The sequence below is a fragment of the Lepidothrix coronata genome, unplaced genomic scaffold, assembly GCF_001604755.1.
Source record: "Lepidothrix coronata isolate B3197 unplaced genomic scaffold, Lepidothrix_coronata-1.0 Scaffold61, whole genome shotgun sequence".
Taxonomy (NCBI): domain Eukaryota; kingdom Metazoa; phylum Chordata; class Aves; order Passeriformes; family Pipridae; genus Lepidothrix; species Lepidothrix coronata.
In genome coordinates, this window is record NW_016690241.1 from 1,453,399 (window position 1) to 1,476,434 (window position 23,036).

The 23,036-nt window shown below is 41.6% G+C and overlaps 1 protein-coding gene across 4 annotated transcripts in view; it reads left to right on the plus strand.

The window, feature by feature from the left end:
* The first annotated feature begins 4,663 nt into the window (after positions 1 to 4,663).
* FAM120B (family with sequence similarity 120B) overlaps positions 4,664 to 23,036 on the plus strand; it is a 49,131-nt gene continuing 30,758 nt past the window's right edge. Inside the window, exons 1-5 of one of the 4 annotated variants that reach the window (XM_017817615.1) lie at positions 4,664 to 4,710; positions 5,449 to 6,496; positions 10,431 to 10,611; positions 16,382 to 16,477; positions 22,358 to 22,530. In XM_017817615.1, coding sequence (XP_017673104.1) covers positions 5,477 to 6,496; positions 10,431 to 10,611; positions 16,382 to 16,477; positions 22,358 to 22,530 — 1,470 coding nt within the window. In that variant the 5' untranslated portion in view covers positions 4,664 to 4,710; positions 5,449 to 5,476. Of the gene's footprint in view, positions 4,711 to 5,448; positions 6,497 to 9,891; positions 9,942 to 10,430; positions 10,612 to 16,381; positions 16,478 to 22,357; positions 22,531 to 23,036 lie in introns of those variants that run through there. The other 3 variants (XM_017817616.1, XM_017817617.1, XM_017817618.1) reach the window with 3 other exon arrangements.

Sequence of the window (23,036 nt, forward strand, 5' to 3'; positions counted from 1 at the left end):
GGTTTGTGGCACCTACCCCAAACCCAGACAGGTACCCCCGGCACTTAAACAAGCATCCAGATATTTGCAACATTTCACCACTCAACACGTGTCTTTTACATCTAATTGTGGTCGAACGAGCCATCCACATCCAGGTGCTCTTCTTCTCCCCTCTCCCCGCCAGTCGAAGCATAAGCGAAAGTTTAAATGTACAGGAATGTTTGAGTTTATTGGTTTTTTTTATCCGGGAATTGTATCTGGGCAGAGAGGGGAGCAGCCATCCCGCAGGCACCGCGCAGATGTAGGGATGTACGGAGGGAGGCCCAGGAGGGAGCGGAGCCCCGGCCGTCCGCCCCCACGGTGCCCAGCCTCGGCAGCGGGAAGCGGGGAGGCGCATCCCGCAGCAGCGCCGGTTTTCACTGCACATTACTTTTGCCACCTAGCGTCAACATCTTTTCAAGTGGCCTGCGCTGCTTCGCAAACTTTGCTGTGGCGTTATCGCCGGGAAAGGAAGAGAGACAGGAGAAAAACATCATATCTAGTTTACTAAGCGAGTGGGGCGGGGAGAAGAGAGCGGCAGAATCTGTGTTGAAATTTGGGGGTGGCCCATCGGTGGAGGCGAGAAGTGATATATCACCGCGGATCTTTTAATCTGCGCGAGATAGAAACTTGGTCCACTAGCATTCCCTTGCTTAAAAAAAAAAAAATGAAAGAAAAAGTTACACACGCGAGGGCTTTAACTTAGTGATAGGGAAAAAAACCCAAAAACAAACCACCAAACCACAAAACAACCGAAAAAACTTGCCCCCAAATCCTTAACAACCCCCCTTCGGTACCGGGTATTTGTTAAATTGACGTGGCACAGATTTCTCGATTACCGCTGCTGAGCGTGACTGAAAGGCGCCGTGAGAGCCGGCAGGATCCTGCCCACGGCGCTCATTCTTCTCCGGCTTAATTTATGCCACGCGATTCTGTATTGGGGAAATCAAGCAGAAAGCTCCTTTTTCTGCTTTTTTCCCCCCTCTCCCTCTCTCTTTCAGAAGCTGGGCTAACGGGGAGACTGTTTAACTTAAGTGTTTCTATAGGAGGCTGTTGTAGTTTAACTCCTGCCCACCAGTAGCTGAGGCGAACAAAGGAGGGACTCGAGGTCTAACTATTCATCCATTCTCTGCACTTTAATTTTCATTGATTTCGAAGACAAGGGGAGCCCTTAGGGATTCTCGCTGAAGGGGGATGACACGCCTTTAGACGCGATCAGCCCCCCAGCCAGCCATCTGCTCCCAACCAAATGGCGCTTTTTCGCTCCCAACCGCGTGTCTCCGCACCGCGCTCGCCCCCGGCCCCCGCCGCCCCCGCGCTGTTAAACCGTGCCCGCGCACTGACACCGACCCCCGCTGCCGGGGACGGACGGACGAACGACCGCCCGCTCCCGTCCCGTCCCGTCCCGTCCCGTCCCGTCCCGTCCCGCCGCCCTGCCCGGCCGCACCCGCCCAGCCGTGGTGAGCCGGCAGCGGGACCCCCGAGTGGAGGGCGCGGAGCCCTGGGCCCCTCCAGGGCGCGGTGACCCCGCGCGGCCGGGACGCTGCGGGCCCGGCCCCGCCTGCTAGCGGCTCGTTGGGGCTGGTGGAGCATTGTGCTTGCCCTCCTTGCCCCTAATTGTTACCCTTCCCGCAACGCCGGCCCCCCTCTCCCGCCCCGGCAAGGATTTACGGTGGCGCCGCGCAGCAGCGCCTAGAGCTCCCCATCAGCCGGAGCTTTTATTTCTAAGCGAGCCAGATTATGGGAAAAGTCACTTCAAAAGGGGGAGTGTGGGGTGTGGGATATGCGTGTGTGTTAATTAGGGCTACGCGCTGCCATCGCTGGCGCGCAACCTTGATTTTTCCCCGGACGGAGGGCTCCGGGCATATGGCGAACGGTGCGTCGGCGGAGGGACGTGTACGTGTGGAGCTATGTGTAGCCGAGTGTGCATAATATTTTAATTAGGTCTATAGTCCCTACGGAGGTATGTGTGCGAGGCTGCCCTCCCGCCGCAGCCCTCCCCGCACATCCCCTTCACCTGTCCCTCCGGGCCGGGCCGGACGGGATGGGATGGGAAGTGGGGGGAGGGCAAGCAGGGTGCCGCCGGGCCTGGGCTCTAGCTCACCCGTCGGCTCCAGGCTCGGAGGCATGATCGGGGTGCCGGTGCTGCCCCGGGCCCCGCCGCCGGGCGCCGCGACCCGAGGTGGGTGGGTGGGGGGCGCGGAGGTGCCGCGGTGCCGGAGGGGCGCTCCGCCGCCCTTGCCGTGTGCGGGGAGGGGGATTAAGAAGTTTAGCGTGTAGGTTAGCCCAAAGTTGCAAAGGCATGTGCTGATTAGAATAAGAAAGGGCAGTCGCGTGGCTCAGCTGGCACACAGCGAGGCCAGATGATAGATAAGCAGCTCTGGGTCTTCCCTTCCCCCCAGCCCCCTTTTTCAAATCGCAAATCATCTGCTCCGGCCCTATCCTAGCCCCTCATTTTCATTACAATGGTTGTGTGTTTACCTGTGATCCTGGGACGGGGCATTCCTTTGTCTCCCGAAGAGATTACCGCAGCCAGCTGCTCTCCAGCCCTTCCCTGGGCAAATCCCGAAGTGGCCCCTATATGTGTTTTACAGATTGCTCACGAGGAGAAAGCGAGCCCCCCCCACATCCCCCCCTCGTTTCCCTACCATACTTGTTTGTTTGGGTTTGCTCCCTGGCTTGCTTCCGACGGGATTTTGCTTGTTGGAAACTACGAGGGATAAAATTGGTCACTCGTGTGCGTGAGCTGTCGTTGCTCCCGAAATGGGAAAGGTGCAGGGCTTCGTACTCCCGCCAGAGGGGCAGAACCACAGGGCGTCCTGAGGATGACAGGACATTAGGGGCTTCCCCCACCTTACCTTTCCCCGGCCCTAAAGTTGCCCTCGGTCAGGGACAGTACTGTCTCCCAAACCTCCCGTGGGTGCCCTGGGCCAGGCAGGTACCATTCTTTCCCTCAGGCCCTGCTCCGGTACATGGAGATCCATAGGCCCTCATGCCCATGTTACTCTGGGGAGCAGCTCGGCCTCGCATTTGGAGTACTGGTATCTTGGCCTGCCTTAAAATGAAGGATTCTCATGATCTTCAACATGCAAGAAACCAAAGATTTTAACTAGAAAACCTTCTGAAGTCCCTTCACACATGAAATATCCCATGATCCTGAGATTTACCCTGTGCCTCACATCCCATTCACCCTGTTAGCCAAGCCTGGTGTAACCCCATGCAGCGCTGTGGCCTGGCTTGTCTTGGCGGGGGTGTCACAGACAAGGAGGGTGAGTGATAGGGCTCAGATCATGTACACAGGATAAAAAAATGTGACGGCACTTCTCAGAAAAATGTTTTGCATTCTGGCCATAAGATTTCACTGGATGGCTGGAAAGATTCCTTCCTGCTACCAGCTTCAGTAGAAATATTCACTGCCTTCACCTGTTCTCATAGGGAAACTCCTTTTGCCCAGCTTTATTAAGCATCATCTTAAGCCAGAACTCCAAATAGTAGCTGCAAACTACCACTCCAGACAGTAGCTGCCCAGACCGCTCTCTCCCTGTGACAGTAAGCACAGCATGTTGCTGTACTGCACTGCATTTCATGCATGAAGGATTTTTCTGTTCCCCTGTGGCCTGCAGCCCCTTCACACAGTGTGTGCAACTTGTGCATTGTATGCTGACTGCAGCGCAAAACCTGCTGCTAATATACTTTGGAGGAGGAGAAGGGGGAGCAGTTTCATCATATGTTTTCAGGGCTTTCCAAGCCACTTCCAATTTGCACAGCTTTTATTTCTTTCTGCATTTTCTTCCATGGCAGGGAAGGCAGGGAGGAGAGAGAAGGTGGGGGCAAAAACTCCTCTGCAGAAGGTGATTATGAGAAAAAGGATGGATATGGATGGGGCGGGCCTGAGCTTTTGGAAATGCTGTCCCCTTTTCTGAGAGCATCTGCCCGGAGACGAACAGATGTGGGCACCTGCGGTGACAGGCCACATATGCTCTATCCTATTCACAGGCATTCAGACACGGCTACAATGGTGAGGCTTTGTGCACATGAAGTCACCAAATATATTAATCTGCGCTCCCCAGAGAACCGCTCTGTTTAATTTTTCACCGGCAATAACATCTGATCTAATCTTCCCATCGGCTCTCCCGTGCCCCTCTCTCCCCTCCCGGACAGATGTGAAGTTATTCAGGTCCCCACCTGTTGCCGGCGGGGTGGGAGCGGGCCGTGCTCTCGGCGCGCCCGCAGCCGAGCCCTTATCTCTAGCCCGGGATGTGCGGCGGGTGCGCCCGGGGGAAAAACGGGAGTTCCCCTCCGCCGGCAGTCGCCGGGCACAGCAAAGCGAACCCGCCCCCCCTCCTTAGGTCGCGCTGCCAAAGAGCGACATAAATCTCCGGTGTGCGACTCGGGGGGGTTCAAGCGATTTCGGTGCGCGACGCTTTCATGTCCCCACGGTCCCCCGTCCCCCCGCCCCGGCCACGTTTGCTCGTGGGCACAATGGCCTCTCCGGCCCCATCGTGGCCGTACAAAGCCGGGGGACCCCATCCCGCGGGCGGGAACAGATGCGGGTCCCACCAGCCCGGCCCCCCTCCCGCAGCCGGCCGTGCCCGACGGGGATCGGGACCTCCCCTGCCCGCGCCTCGGCACCGCCCCCGCCGCTGGGCGCAGGCGCGGCCCCGCCCCAAGGGAAGCGGAAGCGCCGCTCGGGTCAGTGCGGGGCGGCGGTTGGCGGGACTGGGGGGCCGGGGGGTGGGCGCGGACTCAGCCCCGTCCCCGTCCCCGTCCCCGTCCCCGTCCCCGTCCCCGTCCCCGTCCCCGTCCCCGTCCCCGTCCCCGTCCCCGTCCCCTCACGGACCCCGGAGAGGCGGGGTCCGGCCCTGTCGGGGCTGGGCGCAGAGGCCGCCGCAGCTCGCGAGATCTTTAAAGGCCCCTTCCAACCCAAACCATTCTGCGATTAAAGAGGGTGGCATTCAAAAACTCTGTCTGGAGTGTGTTAGATCTTTAAACTCCGAGGATCCGGGAATACCTTTAAAAGCTGTCAATTCAGAATGTTGTGTTTTTTTTCCTTTTTGAATTCCATAAGCATGTTTTGGGGTTTTTTTAATAATAAGACATCTATACTCGTTTTTCTGCCTAGGCATACTTTTCTAAAGGCTATAAATCTGAAAATTTTTGTCATATTTATGAAAACCTTTTGATATTTACTTATTTCTCTGATATAAAAACCAGAAGTGGAAGGGAGAATGAATGCTTATGTCTGGTTTGTTGATGGCAAGGAAACTGTTTCAAACTGTTACAAGGCCAGGACAAGGCAACAAGCTATCAGCAAAAGCAGAAAAACAGCAGTTCAGTTTCCAGGCTGCTGTCTCTTTTTTTGCTTGTAGAATATCTTTATGGTTTTTTTTATTGCATTTTAGAACGTTGTTTTTATTTTTCTTCTTTCAGACTGCAGTGAGTTTTGGAGAGAACAGCCATGGGCGTTAGAGGTTTGCAGGGATTTGTGTCAAGAGTTTGCCCTGATGCGTGCAAAACAGTAGATCTGAGAGAAATGGCAGAAAAACATCGTGTCGATCATCCTGATTTCCCACCTGTTATTGTAGTAGATGCCATGAGTTGTGTTAGATACTGGTACACACCAGAATTTTGGGTGTGTGGTGGCCAGTGGCGGGAGTACCTTGCCATTTTAGAGGATTTTGTTAACGTTTTTATGGCAGCTGGTATCAAGTTGGTGTTTTACTTTGACGGAGTGGTAGAAGAGAAAAAGAGAGAGGAGTGGATCAAACGGAGGTGGAATAATACCAAGGAAATAGCCAGACTATTTCAGTTTATTAAGACTCACAGGAAACAACCGGGCAGAGAAATGTTTGTTCTTCCCTCAGCTTTGCCTACTTTTACACGTTATGCCCTGAAGTCACTTGGTCAAAAAACAGTATGCACATTGCAAGAGGCAGACTTTGAGGTGGCTGCATATGGTTTGCAACACAACTGCATAGGAATTCTGGGGCAAGATAGTGACTACCTCATCTATAATACATGTCCCTACTTTTCCATTGAGAACCTCCGTTTGGACAGACTGGTCACTGTTATGTACTCTCGAGAGGAACTTTGCAATGTGTTGGGTATTAGTTTGACACACCTCCCTCTCTTTGCTGCCTTGCTTGGCAATGATGTTGTTCCAGAAAGCTTGTTGGAAGGCTTTTGGCACAAATGTTTAGCCACCAGTCCCCACAAGAACAGCAGCTACAACAGAAGAACAAAAATACTTCTAGGTGTAGCAAATTACATCTCAAAAATTCCATGCTCATACAGCAGCTTGAAACACTTGGAAGACATGCTACCTCTGGGATCAGACAAAACCTTGCTTTACAGAGGAATAAAGTCCTATCTTTTACCTGGGCAGCAGTCTCCATGGATTCCTCCCAATGTAACAAATTGTCAAATGTTATCTCTTCAGCAGCAATCAGTCATCTGTCAAGATAAAGAAATCTTTCAGGTAACTTGTTTTTTAAAGCTTAGCGATCACTGTATTGCCATGACAACTTAGTGGAAGTTGGTAATTAGTACACTGAACCTATTGAATTAAATTTGCTTGTGCAAAATCTTTTGTCTGTTAAGTAGAGCCATGATTAGGACTATTGCATGCATCACTATGAGGGGAGATGCGGCACATTTAGTTAAAAGTGGTTCTCTTTTTGAAGCATCAAGCAGGTCTAATAATGTGGAGCAACTGCTATATAGGCCAATAGCTGGGCATAGAGATGTACTTCCCATGTATTACATGATGTATTGACTTCCTTTTACTTTGAGAACCCACAAGTCAGCCATAAGCTGGTCAGTGGTTTGCTTGGCTGTGCCTGGCACATGCAGTCAAGGTGCCAAAGAAAGCTGTGCTAAGAATGCAGAAGTTGAAATTGTGGTGGAAACTTCGTACAGAATAGTATCTTAGAATTGTAGAATGGCTGGAGTTGGAAGGGACCTTAAAGATCACCTAATTCCAAACCCCTGCCCTGGACAGGGACACATTCCACTAGACCAGGTTGCTCAGAGCCCCATCCAAATTGGCCTTGAACACTTCCAAGGATGCTCCACCACTTGTCTGGGCAACTTGGGCCAGTGCCTCACCACCCTCACAGTAAAGAATTTTTTCCTAATAACTAATCTAAACCTACCTTCTTTCAGTTTAAAGCCATTTCTCCTTGTCCTGTAACTACATGCCTTTGTGAAAAGTCCTTTTCCAGCCCTCTTGTAGCTCCCTTTAGGTACTGGAAGGCTGCTCTAAGGTCTCCCCAGAGCCTTCTCTTCTCCAGGCTGAACAACCCCAACTCTCTCAGCCTGTCTTCATAGGAGAGGTGCTCCAGCCCTCTGATCACCTTTGGACCTGCTCCAAGAGGTCCTTCCTGTCCTGCGGAGCCCAGAACTGGACACAGTACTCCAGGTGGGGTCTGAACAGAGCAGAGTAGATGGAGAGAATCTCATCTCTTGACCTGCTGGCCACGCTGCTTTTGATGCAGCCCAGGATGCAGTTGGCTTTCTGGGCTGCAAGCACACATTGCTGGTCAGGTCAAGCTGCTTGTCCAGCAACACCCTAAAGCCCTTCTCTGAGCTACTCTCAATTCATTCTCCATCCCACCTGTACTTGTGCTTGGGATTGCCCAGACCCATGTGCAGGACCTTGCACGTGGCCTTGTTTGAACTTCATGAGGTTTGCACAGGCCCACCTCTCCAGTTTCACTTATGGCTTCCTGCATGGGCAGGGACGTGCTGGTGTTGGGGTGAGAGATGGCACGTCAGATTGAGTCACTCTGAGAAATTGGATATATTAGCTTAGGGTAGCCTACCCGGCTAATAGAATATGAGCTACCTTGCATCAGAATTTATGCAATAGTAGTAAGTCTAGAGTACAATTCTGTAAATTCATGGCATTTAAGATAACATACTGAGATTTAAAAAAGGAAATCTGTACAAGGAAGTATATTTTAGACCCTATATTAGCCATCTGTCACTTCCTATTTTATTAGGTTCTCATAGACTTCATAGAGCCTTTGTCTCTCTTACTTATCTTGAGCATTTTCTTTAAAACAATTTTCTGTTTCCTCATATTACTTCAAAGTAATCATATCATTTAAATTTTCCTTTAAAAAGACTATAAAACATTTTATAACTACCTTGTAACCTATGCAATGCTCATTTCAGCTGAACTGCAGATATATTTGGGCTTTTTTTGTTATCCACATATAGGTACAATGCATGTCACTTTTGACTGTTGTAGTTAAATAGAAGACATTTTAAAAATCAGCAACCATACATCATAATAAAGTGTTGAAAAATAGCGTTTATGCTTGAAGTGCAAGGAAAAATTAGCCAGAATGTAGTTATCTACGTTGGATTATGGCCAGGACAATAGTGGCAATATCCTTATTCCTTAAAAGAATGTACCATGCGGTCTTTATGACAAGTGGTCATTATTTCTTAGCTTGATCTTTCATTTGAAGAGTTGCAGTTCTCTAGCATCATGCTGAGCTACTGCTGTAATAAAATAATAATGGTTAGAAACTCCATTTAAGAATGCCACTTCAACGTTGCTGCATAAATCCTATGTGAAGACAGTCCCTGGGCCAAGGAAATTAAAGTCAAAATGTTAGACATGTTAACTTCTCTTTTGTTTTTGTTACAGGTGTTTAAATATTTGTATATGTAATGTGTGTGCTTTGCTTCGTATTTTGAAACCCGTATGTAGTTCTGCTTACATTGCACATAATCTGAACTGCATGCAAATGAGACACACTTCTCAATTCCAACTGTGAGGACATAGCCTCGTGTTGCCCTTTCTCTCAGAAAAAAGAGCACAACTTTCTGGCTGACTGTAGGTATGAATCAGAAATATTTTTCAAGATACAGCACTGAATACAGCAATACTTCTGAAATCAGTTTGTATTTTTTTCAGGACATGAGGATATGTAGATTATTGGCAAATTACAATAAAGCAGTATTTTTAAATGACCCCATATCTGTGACAGTGGTTTGTATGAAAAAGTTTAATGCTTCATTCAAATCATGCTTAGAAATACTTAATTCTGGTTTTTATTTTATACAAAAGTAGACTTGGGGGATTACATTGTTTACGCATATTAGGAACACTAAAATATTTCTTTCGGGGCAACCATTAATTTATTGCTATAAGCAAGTGCTCTGTTGATTGGCGTTGTTCACAGAAGCCTACCATTGATTCTACGCTCATGTGAGAATTTCTTCTGAAAGTATGACATTTCAGTAGAATTAGTTTTGATCAGCAATGACCCAGTGTCTGACTGCAGCCTTGACCTGCTGAGTTCACAGGTTTGCAGATACTGGAATTCTGCAGAAATGGTGAATGGTGAACTCTGACCAGCGGTCTGCTAATTTGACAGTGAAAGAGGCGGTGATAGCTGCATGGTTGGCACAGCCCAAGTAATACAGATAGTGTGATACATGCAGGGAATGCAGAGCAGAGAGACGTCAGTGCCTGCTCACCATATGGCATGGGTCCTGAAGAATTTATTAGTGGCACCACATGGAAATAATTCACTCCGCTCAGCTGTTTGAACACCCCCATAGTTTTGGTCTGAGGTAGTGAAGTAGAAAGTCTGTCTGGGTCTCCACTTGGCCAGTCCAGGTTGCAAGTGTTACTGGTTGAAATTCTGCGCTGCCTGGGAGCAGCTTTGTTGCTTTTGCATCTAAGCCACTCCAGACCAGCAGATCCTGTTGGTACTGAGGCTTCTGTTAGCCTGTTGCTGTAGCCAGATGTATCTGCATCCATTGCGTGGTTAATATGCAGCCTGGGTGATGCTGTTACTCTACTTTGCAGCAGCAGCCTGTAGACCTGGTTTTCCTCACTGGAGGGGATTGCATTTCTGTACATGGGGAAGAGCTATTGCAAAGTAAATGTGTCATGAAGTTAAGTATTCTAATTTTGCCAGAATGTAAACTGCACAAAGTCAGCACAGGGAAGAAATAGAGCTGTCTTATGTAGTTCATCTTGCAATAAAATTAGAAGTTTGGGGTTTGTCATGCCTTTACTCACTATTTAAAGAGAGAAGATACATTTTCAGGTGACTAAAGGAGGACAGCTATGTCTGAATTCAGAAATCATTTTAAGAATAATTACTCTCTAAAAACCTGTCATTCAAGCTCCCAAGTTTTAAGAATTAAAAGAGGGACTAAGAAAGACAATAATAGGTTTCCTGGGGATTCCTGTCTACAAAAAGATAGAGGTCTGAAACTACAGTATACTGGTGTTATTTGAAAAAGGACTTGTTCCCTCCCTGGCTATTCCGTCTATTGCCACTGATAGAAAAAGAACTATTTCTTCAAACAGTGAATACATTTTGTTACATTTTGATCCTTCTTATTTTTGGAAATAATGCCTTCTTCTTTCTTTGAAAAAACAGTTAGCTAAAGAACAGCATATCCAATCTGAAAATTATTCAGTCTTCAATATCCTGAGTAATGGAGTTATTGAGTGCAGCAACTCTTTGGAAGATGATTGTGATACAGAGATTCCTGGACAGTCACTTATCTACCGCCCTGCTCGTCAGCATATTTATTCTGTCTTGTTGGAATCTGGAAAAGGTAAGAATTAAACTACCTACATCGTTATTCAAGTATATGTTCAATTTTGAAATATGAAATCTTGAATTCATTGCTTCAGTGGCTACATCAGCATTTAGGATAAACGGCATTTAGGATAAAAAGTGCATTTAGGAGAAAAACTCTGGGCAGCTGAAGTGTACTTCTTATGGAATCAAGAGAAAATGTGACTGAAATTGTGGGCTTTTTTCTACATGCTGTTCCATTTCACTGCTTTTAAAGTGATTTTAAAAAATTGGGGATTTTTTCCTTGTTAAATGGGAAGTTGTGAAAGTAGTTAATGATCAAAAGACTGAGCAAAACAATGATCTTTAGAAGATTTTTGAAGGTTTGAGAGTGTATGAAACCTTATGTTGCTTTGGTAAGCGTGGCTCCTGATGAATTAGTGAGTTGTAATACACTTTTGCAGAAACAATAATGCACTGTTAAAATTTTATGTTCTGTTGATTTTAAGTCTGCAATTTTAAGACCAGTCAAATATAGTTACTGTAATAATGCAAATGGAAGTAGTCATGCCAGCAATTATTAGTTCTTTCATCCAAGTGCAAGAAAATATGATTTCTTTATCCAGCGGTATAAACAGATTTTGTAGCAGGTACATATATCCGTGCTTCTATTCATCTCCTCCAAGACAGAGAGTTCTTTATTCACATCCTTGGAAAATTTCATGTTCTTAAGACTTCCATTAGTTAAATGTTATCTTTACAGTGTCTTTCAGGCAGTGAGTTGAAAATAAAATGTGTACTGAACTTTTGTTCTTTTGAATCTGTTGATTTCTCCACAGTAATCACTTTACATTTTATTGATGAAAGTGCACCGCCACCAAACCTAATATTCAAAATATTTGCTTAGAAAGGCACAGAAAGGTAATTAAGTACATGACTTCCTTCAGCAGCCAGAGGTTGAAGTTGTGCCATAATAGGAAAAAAAAATAGGAAAAACTGAATCAGAGTTTGCATAGTCATTTGGAGACAGTAACAAAAATCTCAGCAGTAATCATGCATATCTGTCATTTTTCATTTTTCGGCCTGCTGCCTCTACATTTTGTAGACAATTATAACTTGATTGAGTTTTGTTTATTCCTCTAAGCAGCAGGATATTCACTGATGTTTTCAGAAACACCCAGACCAAAATTTCTAATTAACAATTTTTTGCTGTGAGATGTCAGGGTAATAGGCAGATCTACATTTGTGTTACAGTGGGTTTAGAACTCCAAGATTAGAATTGAAATACAGAAACATTAATTTAGAATCATACTGAAAATTAAATTTTAATGTGAAAGATGTCTTCTTTTAAGAAAGTGATATTAGAATAAAACCACATGTAACATGTATTATTTATTCTTAGTTCAGGCTTCAAATATATTTGATTTTTGAGATAATTTTCTAAAATAAATAATAGTGTCCCCTCAATCCTTAACCCTTCCAGAAAGGTAGGTAGAGTTTGTCTGCATAACACCTCTATTAAATCTGCATTTTTAGTGTGTTTATTTATCTCTAATTGCTTTAACCATGTCACTTCCTAGTAGTTCATGGATTGTTTTTGTATTCCAGTGTATAGTTGCTTCTAAGTCAAGAGTGTAGATCATTAGTCAGAGTCTAATTGGAATTCATAAGTAAGTGTAAGCGTTATTTTTTTATGGATTCACTGCTAAACCTGCAAGGAAGTTTTGTTCTATACCAAGTAAGTAGAATCCTTTGCCAGTTTCCCTCAGATGAGGTCAAGTTGACTGTTTTTTTGTAGTTTCCTAAGAGGTTGGATGGGAAGAAGTACTGTCTGTGAGTTGTAGTATAATGTAGAATCACTTTGGATTAGCATTAAAAAGGAGTTTACTGGAACAATACAACCAATTAGATTAGTCCATGTGGAGTCTGCTGCCATAATGATACAGCTGCTGATGTAGCAAATTTGAAGCTGACTTGGCTAACTCTACACAATGTTCCAGTTTGCAGTGGTGATGTATGTGTTAGTGATCCTTTTTTTTATTCCTTAATATCTGTCAATTACCCTGGGTTGGAAACTGACCTCCTTGCAGTTTGCAAATCTGCTTATTTACTGTTAACTGGCAAAGCAGTCAACATTTAGTAAAAACAGTGGTTACAGTTTTAGTAAAAACAGGTTAAATATAATGTAAACTGTTTCCTCTACTCTGAAATAAGATACTGTTAGTTTTGAACATCTAGGGTGAGATTTCCAAGGGTGCCTAAGAGACCCACTAATCCATAGGAGCAGGATGTCCTTTGAAACCTTTGATATCCTTTGATATCCTTTGAAACCATTTGCCTATACCATGCCACTTTGCCTGAAGCCATAGTGGAATAAGTGTTTCTTTTGCTGCCGGTGTAAGTAATTCTCTTGCATAGCCACTCATTTCAGTCTCTATGCATCCTCTCAGTTGTGCTGGTGCAGCTGTTGGTGCAGCTGTGTCGTGGCCTAGTTTGAGAAACTGAAAATAGCCTCTCTCTCTCTCTCTCTCTCTCTCTCTCCCCTCCCTTTCTTGCAGTCAGGTAACTAACCTGGTTTTGTTTCCCCATCTGACTCTGTGTAGCCACATATAGCTGTGGTGAAACATCCCAAGGGAATGGCAGAGTGTTGGAGTGAGCAAATCAGTGGCCTCCTGTAAAAGTTAACAGTGCTGCTGAAAGAATTGCTCAAGGCTTTGGTATAGTTTGACGTACGGTAAGCATGTATGTATCTCTACTCATGGAAATGTTGCAGAATCACAGCCTTAATTTTGACCCTCCAAAAATAAATAGGGGGCTGATGGTGATTCTGATAACATGCCACTTGTTGCCTATTTTAAAAGTACATTTATGATTAATTGAGCTATTTCTGATTATTACCTGAAATATTCCATATAATGATATAAATTGTCAACTTTTTAACATCCTTCCTATAAAAAGTACTTTTGGAAAAATTCAAGTAGGAGGGCAAAATAACAATAAATAATGCATCTTGATAGGCCAGCCAACCTCTTTCTTGTGTGTGCAAAGAGTTCAAAATAAAGCCAGCAGGTTTTGGCACTAACACAGTCTATGGAAATATCTGCACCTGCATGACCGTTGCCAATTAGGACATTATGTAATGTAGCCTAAGCCCGTGGCCAGCTCCTGGAAGTCCTGGCATCACTCCCAGTTCTAACATTAGCAGGCTAGACTGATTCTCACTTTGACACAGTCAAAAACATTTCACTAGCAGAATTTTTGCCGGTTATCACCAGTGACCACTCAGGAGGGCTGGCATTATTGCAGGTGTAGAGGAACACATGTAACAGCATTTTCCAGCTATCTTGTCTTTTGCACATAGTTGAAACTTTCCTTAGGCTGCCTAAGCATTGCTTCCACAGGTTATTCAGAATCTATTTAAACAAAGGAACGTTATTTCTTAAATTTCACTGGTGATACTCTTTATGTGTGCTGGGTGAAAGGGTTAGGGATTTTTTTCCAGAGATATTTCCATGCAGAGAGGGTTGACATTTCACTAGTATTTAGAATTAAGACACATTTTGATAAGTTTTTCTGTGAACTGTAGAACTCACAAAGAGTGATACTCACTGCCAGTTTCCCCTCAGCAAAGCTTTTCTATTTCCTTGCTTCTTCCCAGCATCTTAATTTCTCCTCATGTCCTTGACAACTCCCTTGTGCAATATATGGTGTTCCGAAGCATGTTCTCTATTGCTCCCTGCTATTCCCAAATCCTATCTACCTTTTTTTCTCCGCTCTAGCTTTTTTACAGCTACTTGTGTATTGATTTACCCTCTAGTCTGTTTGGATAAAACAGGTAAGTTGACTTTCCTGCCTCTCTTTTGGTTGGTGCCCTAATAGGATCCCTCTGTCATCTGAGTCACCAGCTTCACAAAATATTTAGGACTTTAATCCATTTGGAATCACTTCTGCTTTGTCAGATTTAGTTGAAACAGAGCAGTGCATTGATGAATTAATTATAAGACAGCAGTCCTAATTTTATTAGGTTTGCTTCCTTGAGAAACTAGGCTAAAATTTAGGAGGCTGAATGAGCTGAATAAATACGTACTAAATCTTAAAACAATACTAAAACATCAGAATGTTTCTGAAAGTGACTTTGGGATATTAAATTGGAGGGGTTTGTGCATGAAATAGCATTATCACAGACAATGATTTATAATCAAAATGTGAGACTATTCAGCTACTGGAATGTACAGTTTAAGGCTTTTTTTTTTCCCCCAGAGTAGGCATTTTTAATTTTATACTCAATGTCATCAGTTTTTTAACAGTGAGGCATGGCAAGCCAGGTGTAATACTGTCCCCCATAGTCCATCTGTTGGTTCTTCAGTCCCTCCTCACCTTTATTGGGAGTTTGTGCTGCAGGTCCGTGGGTAAGGAGGGAAGGAAGAAGAAGCAGGGGTTGTAAAACAGATTTTGTCATGTTCTTTTCCCTGTTTCTTATCCCTGACACTAGAATTCCATCTGAGGAATTTCTGCCTTTGCACTACAGCACACTACTCATTCATTCCTGCCAACAGTCATCTCCAACACTGAGCTATAAACAAGATCAGGAAATTCACGTGACAGAACTTTTTTTGGGGTGGAGAATGGAAGATCAGTCTTGGAGAGATTTGTTTGGTTTGTTTTAATTTGGTGAAGTTTTTGATTAAGGTTCACAACATGGCATCAGAAATACTTGTGCAGTAAATTGCATGGAGATTGGAATTGATGATAAAAAGCAGGAATTTTTAAGAACAGTGGCTTCAGCACAGGATGAGAGCTGAAAGGAATTAGAGATGCAATTCTGTGAACCTCAAAAGGACAAGGGAAGGAAAAGAAGAAAAGATTTGAAACACTACTCCAAGTGCCCAGGACCAGCTAAACCTGTTTAAGTTATACTGTTTACCAGACTGTAGAGAGTAGAAATTTAGGGCACTATGACATGGTTACCATAAGCAAAATCTGGACAGAATACAGAAGCACCATTTATAAAAGCAATGATTCTGGGTTTGTTTGTTGGGTTTTTTTATGGAGACCTGCAGTGGAATGATTTTGAGCTGACCATTGTAAATTGGATAGACTGCATTTCAAAAATGGTTAAATTTTTGATTTTTATCTGAGGGTATTTTTTTGGTTTGTAGTTTTTTTTCCCAAGCATCAAGTAGTTAGATGCACAACTCAAGTACTGACATTTTTAGTTTAAGATACACCCTACTCTTTAGTGGGGGGCAGGGCAGAGTTGAGGTTAGGGACTAGGAAGCCACTTGAGCTATTACGCATAAACAATCCCTTTATACTAGATAAAAGGTCTGGAACAATGGGCTGTAAAAGCTCTACATCTTATGTGGGATGGCTCCATCTTTTCAGCTTTCAAATAGCCATCAAGGTCTACTTATAAAGATTTTGGCTCAAACCCTAACACAGGAGATGTCAGGGGAAGTTGGGAGGTGAATCGTATTAAGCACTGCCTGCATATGTGGCAGTGTGACAGTCCTGAGACTGAGGTAGCTCATGTAGGTCCCTAAGCTATGCCAGATGCCTCCAAAGCTTCCTGAACTGCCCCATAATGGGAAGACCTAAAGCTGTTTTCAAATGCTTTCTACAGACTCTTGTAGTTATATTTTTGGCTGCAGTTCCCAACTCCGAACTCATGTTTATAGTACATGATTGAAACTCTCTTCATTTGCTCTGATTTGTCATAAAGTTGCTAAAACTTTTTTCTTGGTCACAGCTGCTTACTAGTGTCAATACTTGTATTTGACTTATTAATCCAATTCTGTCTTTTTTAGGTGGAGCCTATCCTTTGGTAAAAGAGTGGTTTGTCTATTTTGGGAATCCTCTCAAGCAGCCGGAGCTAATACAACCTGTACAACCTTCTGTTCCAGGTAGAATAAAAATGTGTTTAAGTCTAAACTGAAAGAATGACCTCACTAAAATGAAGTTAGACAATCCATCATCATCCTTTTGATATAGAATCCAGAATGACCGTGGAGAACAAGGAGCTAAAGTACTGCATGCCTGTAATTGCTTTTTGTAATTATAATAGGATTCAGCTTTGAGATACATGTTATTGCTGTGTCTTGTTAAACCCAGTGCTAATTTGAACATCAGTTCTAAACTTAAAACAGTTTCTTAGAGGTTTTAGATACTGCTCTAAGGCCAGGATAGGTGGTATGTAGGACCATATTAAAATTTGTGCATTAACCTATTTGACAGAATGTGTTAATGAGACTGATGGAGACTGTAGAGAAGAGTAATTTTTAGATAACCTATGACAACTCAAAAAGAGATTCCAGCTTTCAGTAAAAAAAATAGTTAGCTTATCTGTTTCTGTGAAGCTGTTTCTATTGTCTTAAGCCTCAAGTTTTGTGTGGTTTTGTCTTCTTCCCTTTGGTAAAAAACACATTAATGAACACTCTTACTGAAATTAGAGTGATGAGAAATATATTTATGAGAAACTATAATACACTTAAGTGAAAAGATTGGGCACTGTCTATGTCACTAAATGGTATCATGCAATACAAGTTTAGGATTGGAAGTAAACAGTACTGTAACAATTTTGATATTTCAGAGGGAAAATTGTTGTGATTGTTCATTTGTCCATGCTATTGTAGTCACCTTTACTGTCACATCTCTCTCTCTCTCTGTCTAGTCATCTGCTATCACATGGATCAGCAGCACAAAAGTTTTTTTAGTCTCTTGTATGATGTGAATTTGTTCCATTGATTTACAATAACATTGATGTCTTCTTAAGAAGAGTTATCTATTCAACTTTTTGAGAATAATCACCAGCGCTTCTTCCCTCAGCACCAGAGCTTTCTGTAGTAGTCCTTGTTCTGTCTGCTGTAAATCCAGATTCAGAAAAAGTTGAAATACATGCACTTTTTTATAAATTTATAATAAATTTTCTTTTAAGGTATCCTAACCCATATATTTAATGAGAGTCTTCACATTCAAGGATGAAAGAAAACCAGTTGCTCTTTAGATATCAGACTTTTCAAAATCTTTTTTAAAGGGCTGTTTGGAAAGAAATAATTTATATAGACAAAGTACAAACGAGTTTTTATTTGATATACAGTGGTTTCACTGTCCAGTACCCCATATACAAAATTAGGACAGTGATTATCTAATTGGCTTTGTGATAGCATGAAATTGCTGTGAAATTTTGCATATGGATAAGAATATGCAGGGTAAAAGCTGATGAGTCTGTCCTGTGCAACTGTTTTATTTCAGCATACAATGGTCTGGGGACATGCATTTGTAAAAGAAGGAAACAAAATTTGACAAAGTATAAACCACACCTACATTTCAAATTGCCTGGCAAATATACTGTATTTATTGTTGTGAAGTTTTCAATCCCAGATATTATACTTCCTTCCTCCCTTTCTGGAGAGGAATCCACTTAATCTCATGTACTCTGGTTCTACAGCTCTGCAAACATGCTATATAGAACCCATCTTTATGTTGACAGTAAACAGGATTTAAAATCACTGTGTTTGTTTGTTTATAGCAACCACATAAGTGGAGTTTATAAAAACAGAATCTTCTCAGCCATAATCTTTGCAAATTCAGTAATGAAAGGCAGTTCAAGCAGACTATTAAAAGAGGGGAGGAGGACTTTTAGTGTTTATTTTTAGTCCTCTGTTGTCATTCCTTCAGCGAACAAATATTTTTCTAAAATTTTTACAGTCCATATTTGTATGCCTTACATTCACTCATGCATCTTTGATTTTCCACAGCATGACTTTCTAATTCACCATATAAGGTCCTCAACAGCACATCACATTTTTCAGACAGGGATCATATTTAGAGCTAAATTTAAAGAAGTTGTTATAGGAAGTTAGAGTTCAAAGCTGTCAATCAAGATCAGGTTACGCGAAAAGAGAAGAAAAACTTTACCAAAAACCTATTAGAAAATTCACAAGTATACTTAACTTTGGAAGGTTCTTTGTTTTATCTCTTTTGAAAAAACTTATAACTTTATCATCAAAACTAGTTTAGAGCTGTATTGAGTATATATGGAAAATCCTGACTCTTTTGAATTTGATTTAGATTAAAAAGTCTGAAGAAGCTATTAACTTTGAACTGTAGTTACATAACAATAAATATTTTAAATTTTGCATTGATCTTTAAAAAAAAGGTAGAATTTCCACTAACTTTTTATATAAAACAGAAGAACTGCCTTGTATCAGGAAAAGTTGCAGGTGATAGATTGAATGTTAGCTCTTTGTTTTTAAATAAAATATCGAATCTTAAAGGCAGTATGGTAAGTAAGATGAGAACTTAAAATATATTTAAAATACCATATGTATTATATATATGTTGTTGGGTTTTTTGAGCGACAGTCTTCTGAATTAACATCTGTGCTTGCTTGCATTCTCTGTATCTCTTTCTTGCTTCTGGAATGTTTCTTTTCAGTTGAATGAATATGATCATTTTTTCCCACACATTGACAAAGTAGCACTTAAATTGATAAAAAGTGTCATCAAGAAATTAATTTTGTTAGAAGATCTGTGATCCAGGAAAATACTGTTTAACATCCATATCTTGTGAACATAGCAGATATGTTGGACATGTGTGCGATTTATATTGAACAGAAGAAATTCTAAAGTCTTTACTGGAAATATATAGATTCTGCTGTTCATTTAATTTCTGAAAATCTGTAGGATATTGTAGCTTCATACCAAAGAGTTCGGATGTACTTTCAGTATTTTAATCATTGCCTCTTACAGGAATATGACATGAATATGCGTAGGTTCAAAATGCTGTCTCTGGAATGCTTATTTAATGGTCAGATTTAATTGGCATTTGGGTTTATGGCATCTTTAAAATTGGCCACAGTTGTTGAGAAGTACATTTTTATAAGCTTATTTTTACTGCTTGGTATTTACGTGCGTGTGTAAAAAGGAAGAAGTGTTAAAGTTCTATTACTGATGTTATAAACTAAAATTTCAATAGTCAATATTTCAAATATACATGAACAGTTAATATTATACATTTATATCTGTATGCACAATGATGACTTGTTTAAAGTTGGTGTGAATGCAAGGATCATCTTTGTAAAAGCCTTGAGTTAAACGATCTCATATAATTAATGCATTCCACAACTTTTGCATGTATTGCATATTCATAAATCAATAATTGAAATTCAAACAAATGAAATAAGTAGTTACGTATTCCCTTGAAGTGCTTTTGTTTGTCATGCTGCTTTCTGTATGACAATTTCATTAAATGTATGAGTATACAGGAAAAATATAAAAAGTAATTCAGTTCATGCTTTTTCTTTTAACTTGTCGGTTGTGTGTGTTTGTGTGTGGGCAAGTAGTATCTCTTAACCTGCATGGAGGTCTTTGTGATGCTCCTCTTCTTGAAGTTCCTGAGGACTACAGTTTACATTGTAGTGAATATGGTTTTCACGCAGTTTTTTGTGTGTTGACAATAATTGTAAGCATATGCAGCATTTGAATAATTCATAGGAACTTGTGGTTCCTACAACCAGTAGGATAGATAATTTTCTCATTACTAATCTTTTCAGTAAAGATGTATCAATTGTATATATCTAAGTATATTTTGCTGTGTTTTCCTTTTGTTATTGGTTGTTTTTTAGGTTAATTTAGTAAATATCTAGACATGTTCTGTAAGTAAATTATTTCTCCTGCCTATCCAAGTAAATTTCTCTTTCAGGAATGTTTTCTAATTACTGTAAATTATGTAGTGAGGATGTAACCAGAGCAGAGAACAGTTTTGGGGGTCTACTGTATATGAATCCTAGAATCTGCTGTGGACTTTATGTATGATGGGAAAGTCATTAAACTTCAGGGTATTTCTTTCTTTGTTTTACTTATCTTTCATTTAAGAGTTAATAGATCAGTCTTAGGTACTACATGGTATTTTATTACTTGTAGAAGAGATCGTCTCAGAAAAATAGCACCTTTGGTTGGTGTGTTCCAAAAAGAGAGAGCATCAAATTTTCCTTTCCAGAGTAAATAACTCATAATTTATCCATACTTCTTTTTCCCAGGCACAAGTAGGTGTTTCTGAAAGTGTAAGGAATTGTTTATGGAAGAGATGTCTTGAATTTTTTGTTGAGTTCTCTCAATATAGAGATGTAATCTTGAATATTGACAGAGTTAATGGTTTTATTCTGAAGAAAGAAGGATTTCTATTATTAGATATAACCCCGGATTCAAAAAAGAACTTTGCTTTAACTGATTTCTGGTGTATCTCTTCGTATGCAGAAACCACGTACAAATTGTCTCGGACTTGATAGGAAAAGTTTAAAGTTTGTTCTGTTTTGGTTTCCTGCATGCTATATTTGCTTTAATTCCTGGAAGTCAGTCTCTGTGGTTCTTTTTTTTTTTTCTTAAGGCAGCAATTACCAATATCAAAACCACTAATTTGAGTCTTTTTGGTGCTGTCTATACTGGCCCACTCACTGCCGCTATTTGTGTTATCTCTAACCTGCATTTCTACCTACAATCAAGCAACTGGTCCTTTTCTTAATAAGGTTAGAGACTTATAGATTTTATGATTGTAGTTCTTTACATGGTTAAAACTTTTGACAGGAGAGTTAGTCTTAAAAGTAGTAAAAAAAACATCCATCAGGGAGATAAAGAAAGAAAGTACTAACTTCTCTTCTAGTTTCCCCCTCTCCAAAGAATTAGTACCATTTGGTTAATGGGCTTTCCTGGCTAAATAAACATTGTCTATGTAGATTTCAGCACCTTGTCACTTTAACCATTTATTATCACCAAGTGTTCTTAACTGGTCTGCAGCTGCTGCAGAAGGAGAAGGTGTTACCAAATGTTGCTTAATTAGTCCACATTTAAAATTCACACCTTGTGTTATTTAAATACAGAAGCAGCAGTACTTTATGGTACAATTCTGTCTTTTATTGAGATTCTCAAGCATAACCAGTTAGCTGTTCTGTTATTTCACGTGCATTAGTGTTTATTTTGATAACAGATTAAATGTAATTTAAATGAGGAGCAAATTTTGTATTCATTCACATGTCACAAGCTGGGAGATGGCAACATGAAGTAAATATTAAGGATTTAGAAACAAGCATGAATGATAGTATAGAAATTCTTGAAAGATACATTTTTCATAACTGATGACCGTTCTTTTGTGTGTGTTTGCAGCAGTATTTCATACAGTAACCTATGGAGTGCAAACTACCAGATCACCTTGTTTTTTGTTCCCAACCTGGAACCTACTGCAGAGGAGTCATACCAACACAGTGTTTTATGGAGAATACATGTTTGCCAGCAAGTGGCATAGGTGATCAGTTTGTTCTTTAAAACAGGTGATTATAAGGGAGACAATGTAAGGATCCTTCAGGGATACACCAGTTCTAGGAGAGACAGAAGAAAAAGATCTAGTTGTTTTCTGCTGAATCGCTATTTATGATGAAGTGAACTTCATTTAATGCTCTGGATCCCCAAGGGAAAGAACAGACTTGCAGGCAAACTTTGGTTTTGCATAGGTTAAGTGCCTGCTGTCTCAAAGTTTCTATGTTGTTCTAACAATTTAATTCAGTCCATTCTGCTTAAACATGCCTGTATTCAATAAATTTTGTTTAAATTACAGGCCGTATTTTTATGTTTTTTTTTTTCCAATGCAAGTTTTGTCAAATACATTTTATTTTCAGCTCTGTGATCCTTGCAAGTACCAAGAGCAGATCAGTTGTTTCCTTTCAGATTGTAATGAGGTAGACGTGTTTTATCTTGTTGCTGCCAAAATAATATAATGGATTTCCTTTGTAGGTGGAACACCTGATTTGAAAACACTGTGGCTTGCCAAAGGACCTGATGTGGAAAAGCAACGGTATAGTACGTTTCTGGCATGCTTTCACCTTCAGGATGAGATGGAAGAACTCCAAGCTCTAGAAGCACCTGTTGCAGGATTCTGTTGCTTGCTGACCTATCTTATGATGCAGGTAACTGGGACAGTTGCTTTTTCTTCCACTGTCAGCGGATAGATGTGACTGACTAATAAACTATTTCTTGCTAGCCTGTGCTAGATTTTTGCCCTAATCTTTACTGTAGGCATAGTTGATCAAATATAACAGTACTGCATTACAGTATTTTTAATTACTCTGCTTAACATGCACCATCCTGCTCAAGAAATATTTGGGTTTTTTTGGTAGTTAATCATAACTCTCACATGCCCATGACAAAACCCCTTGGGCAGTTTAACAGAGAGAGTATAAACTGAGGGATTTCCCCTGTTTTTTGGGACCTATTTGCAAACTAAAGCTGCTCCTTTTGTGTCATCAAAAGAAGACATTCCCTCAGGTGACTATGCAGGCTATGCAAACAGCAGTATAAATATTTAGTTAGCTCTCGCTGCTTTTTCACACCATCTTGTCAATCTGCTCATTTTCAAGCTAGAATTGAGAATATGGCTCTTCTCATTAAATTCTGAGTAATAGAGGATCATTAG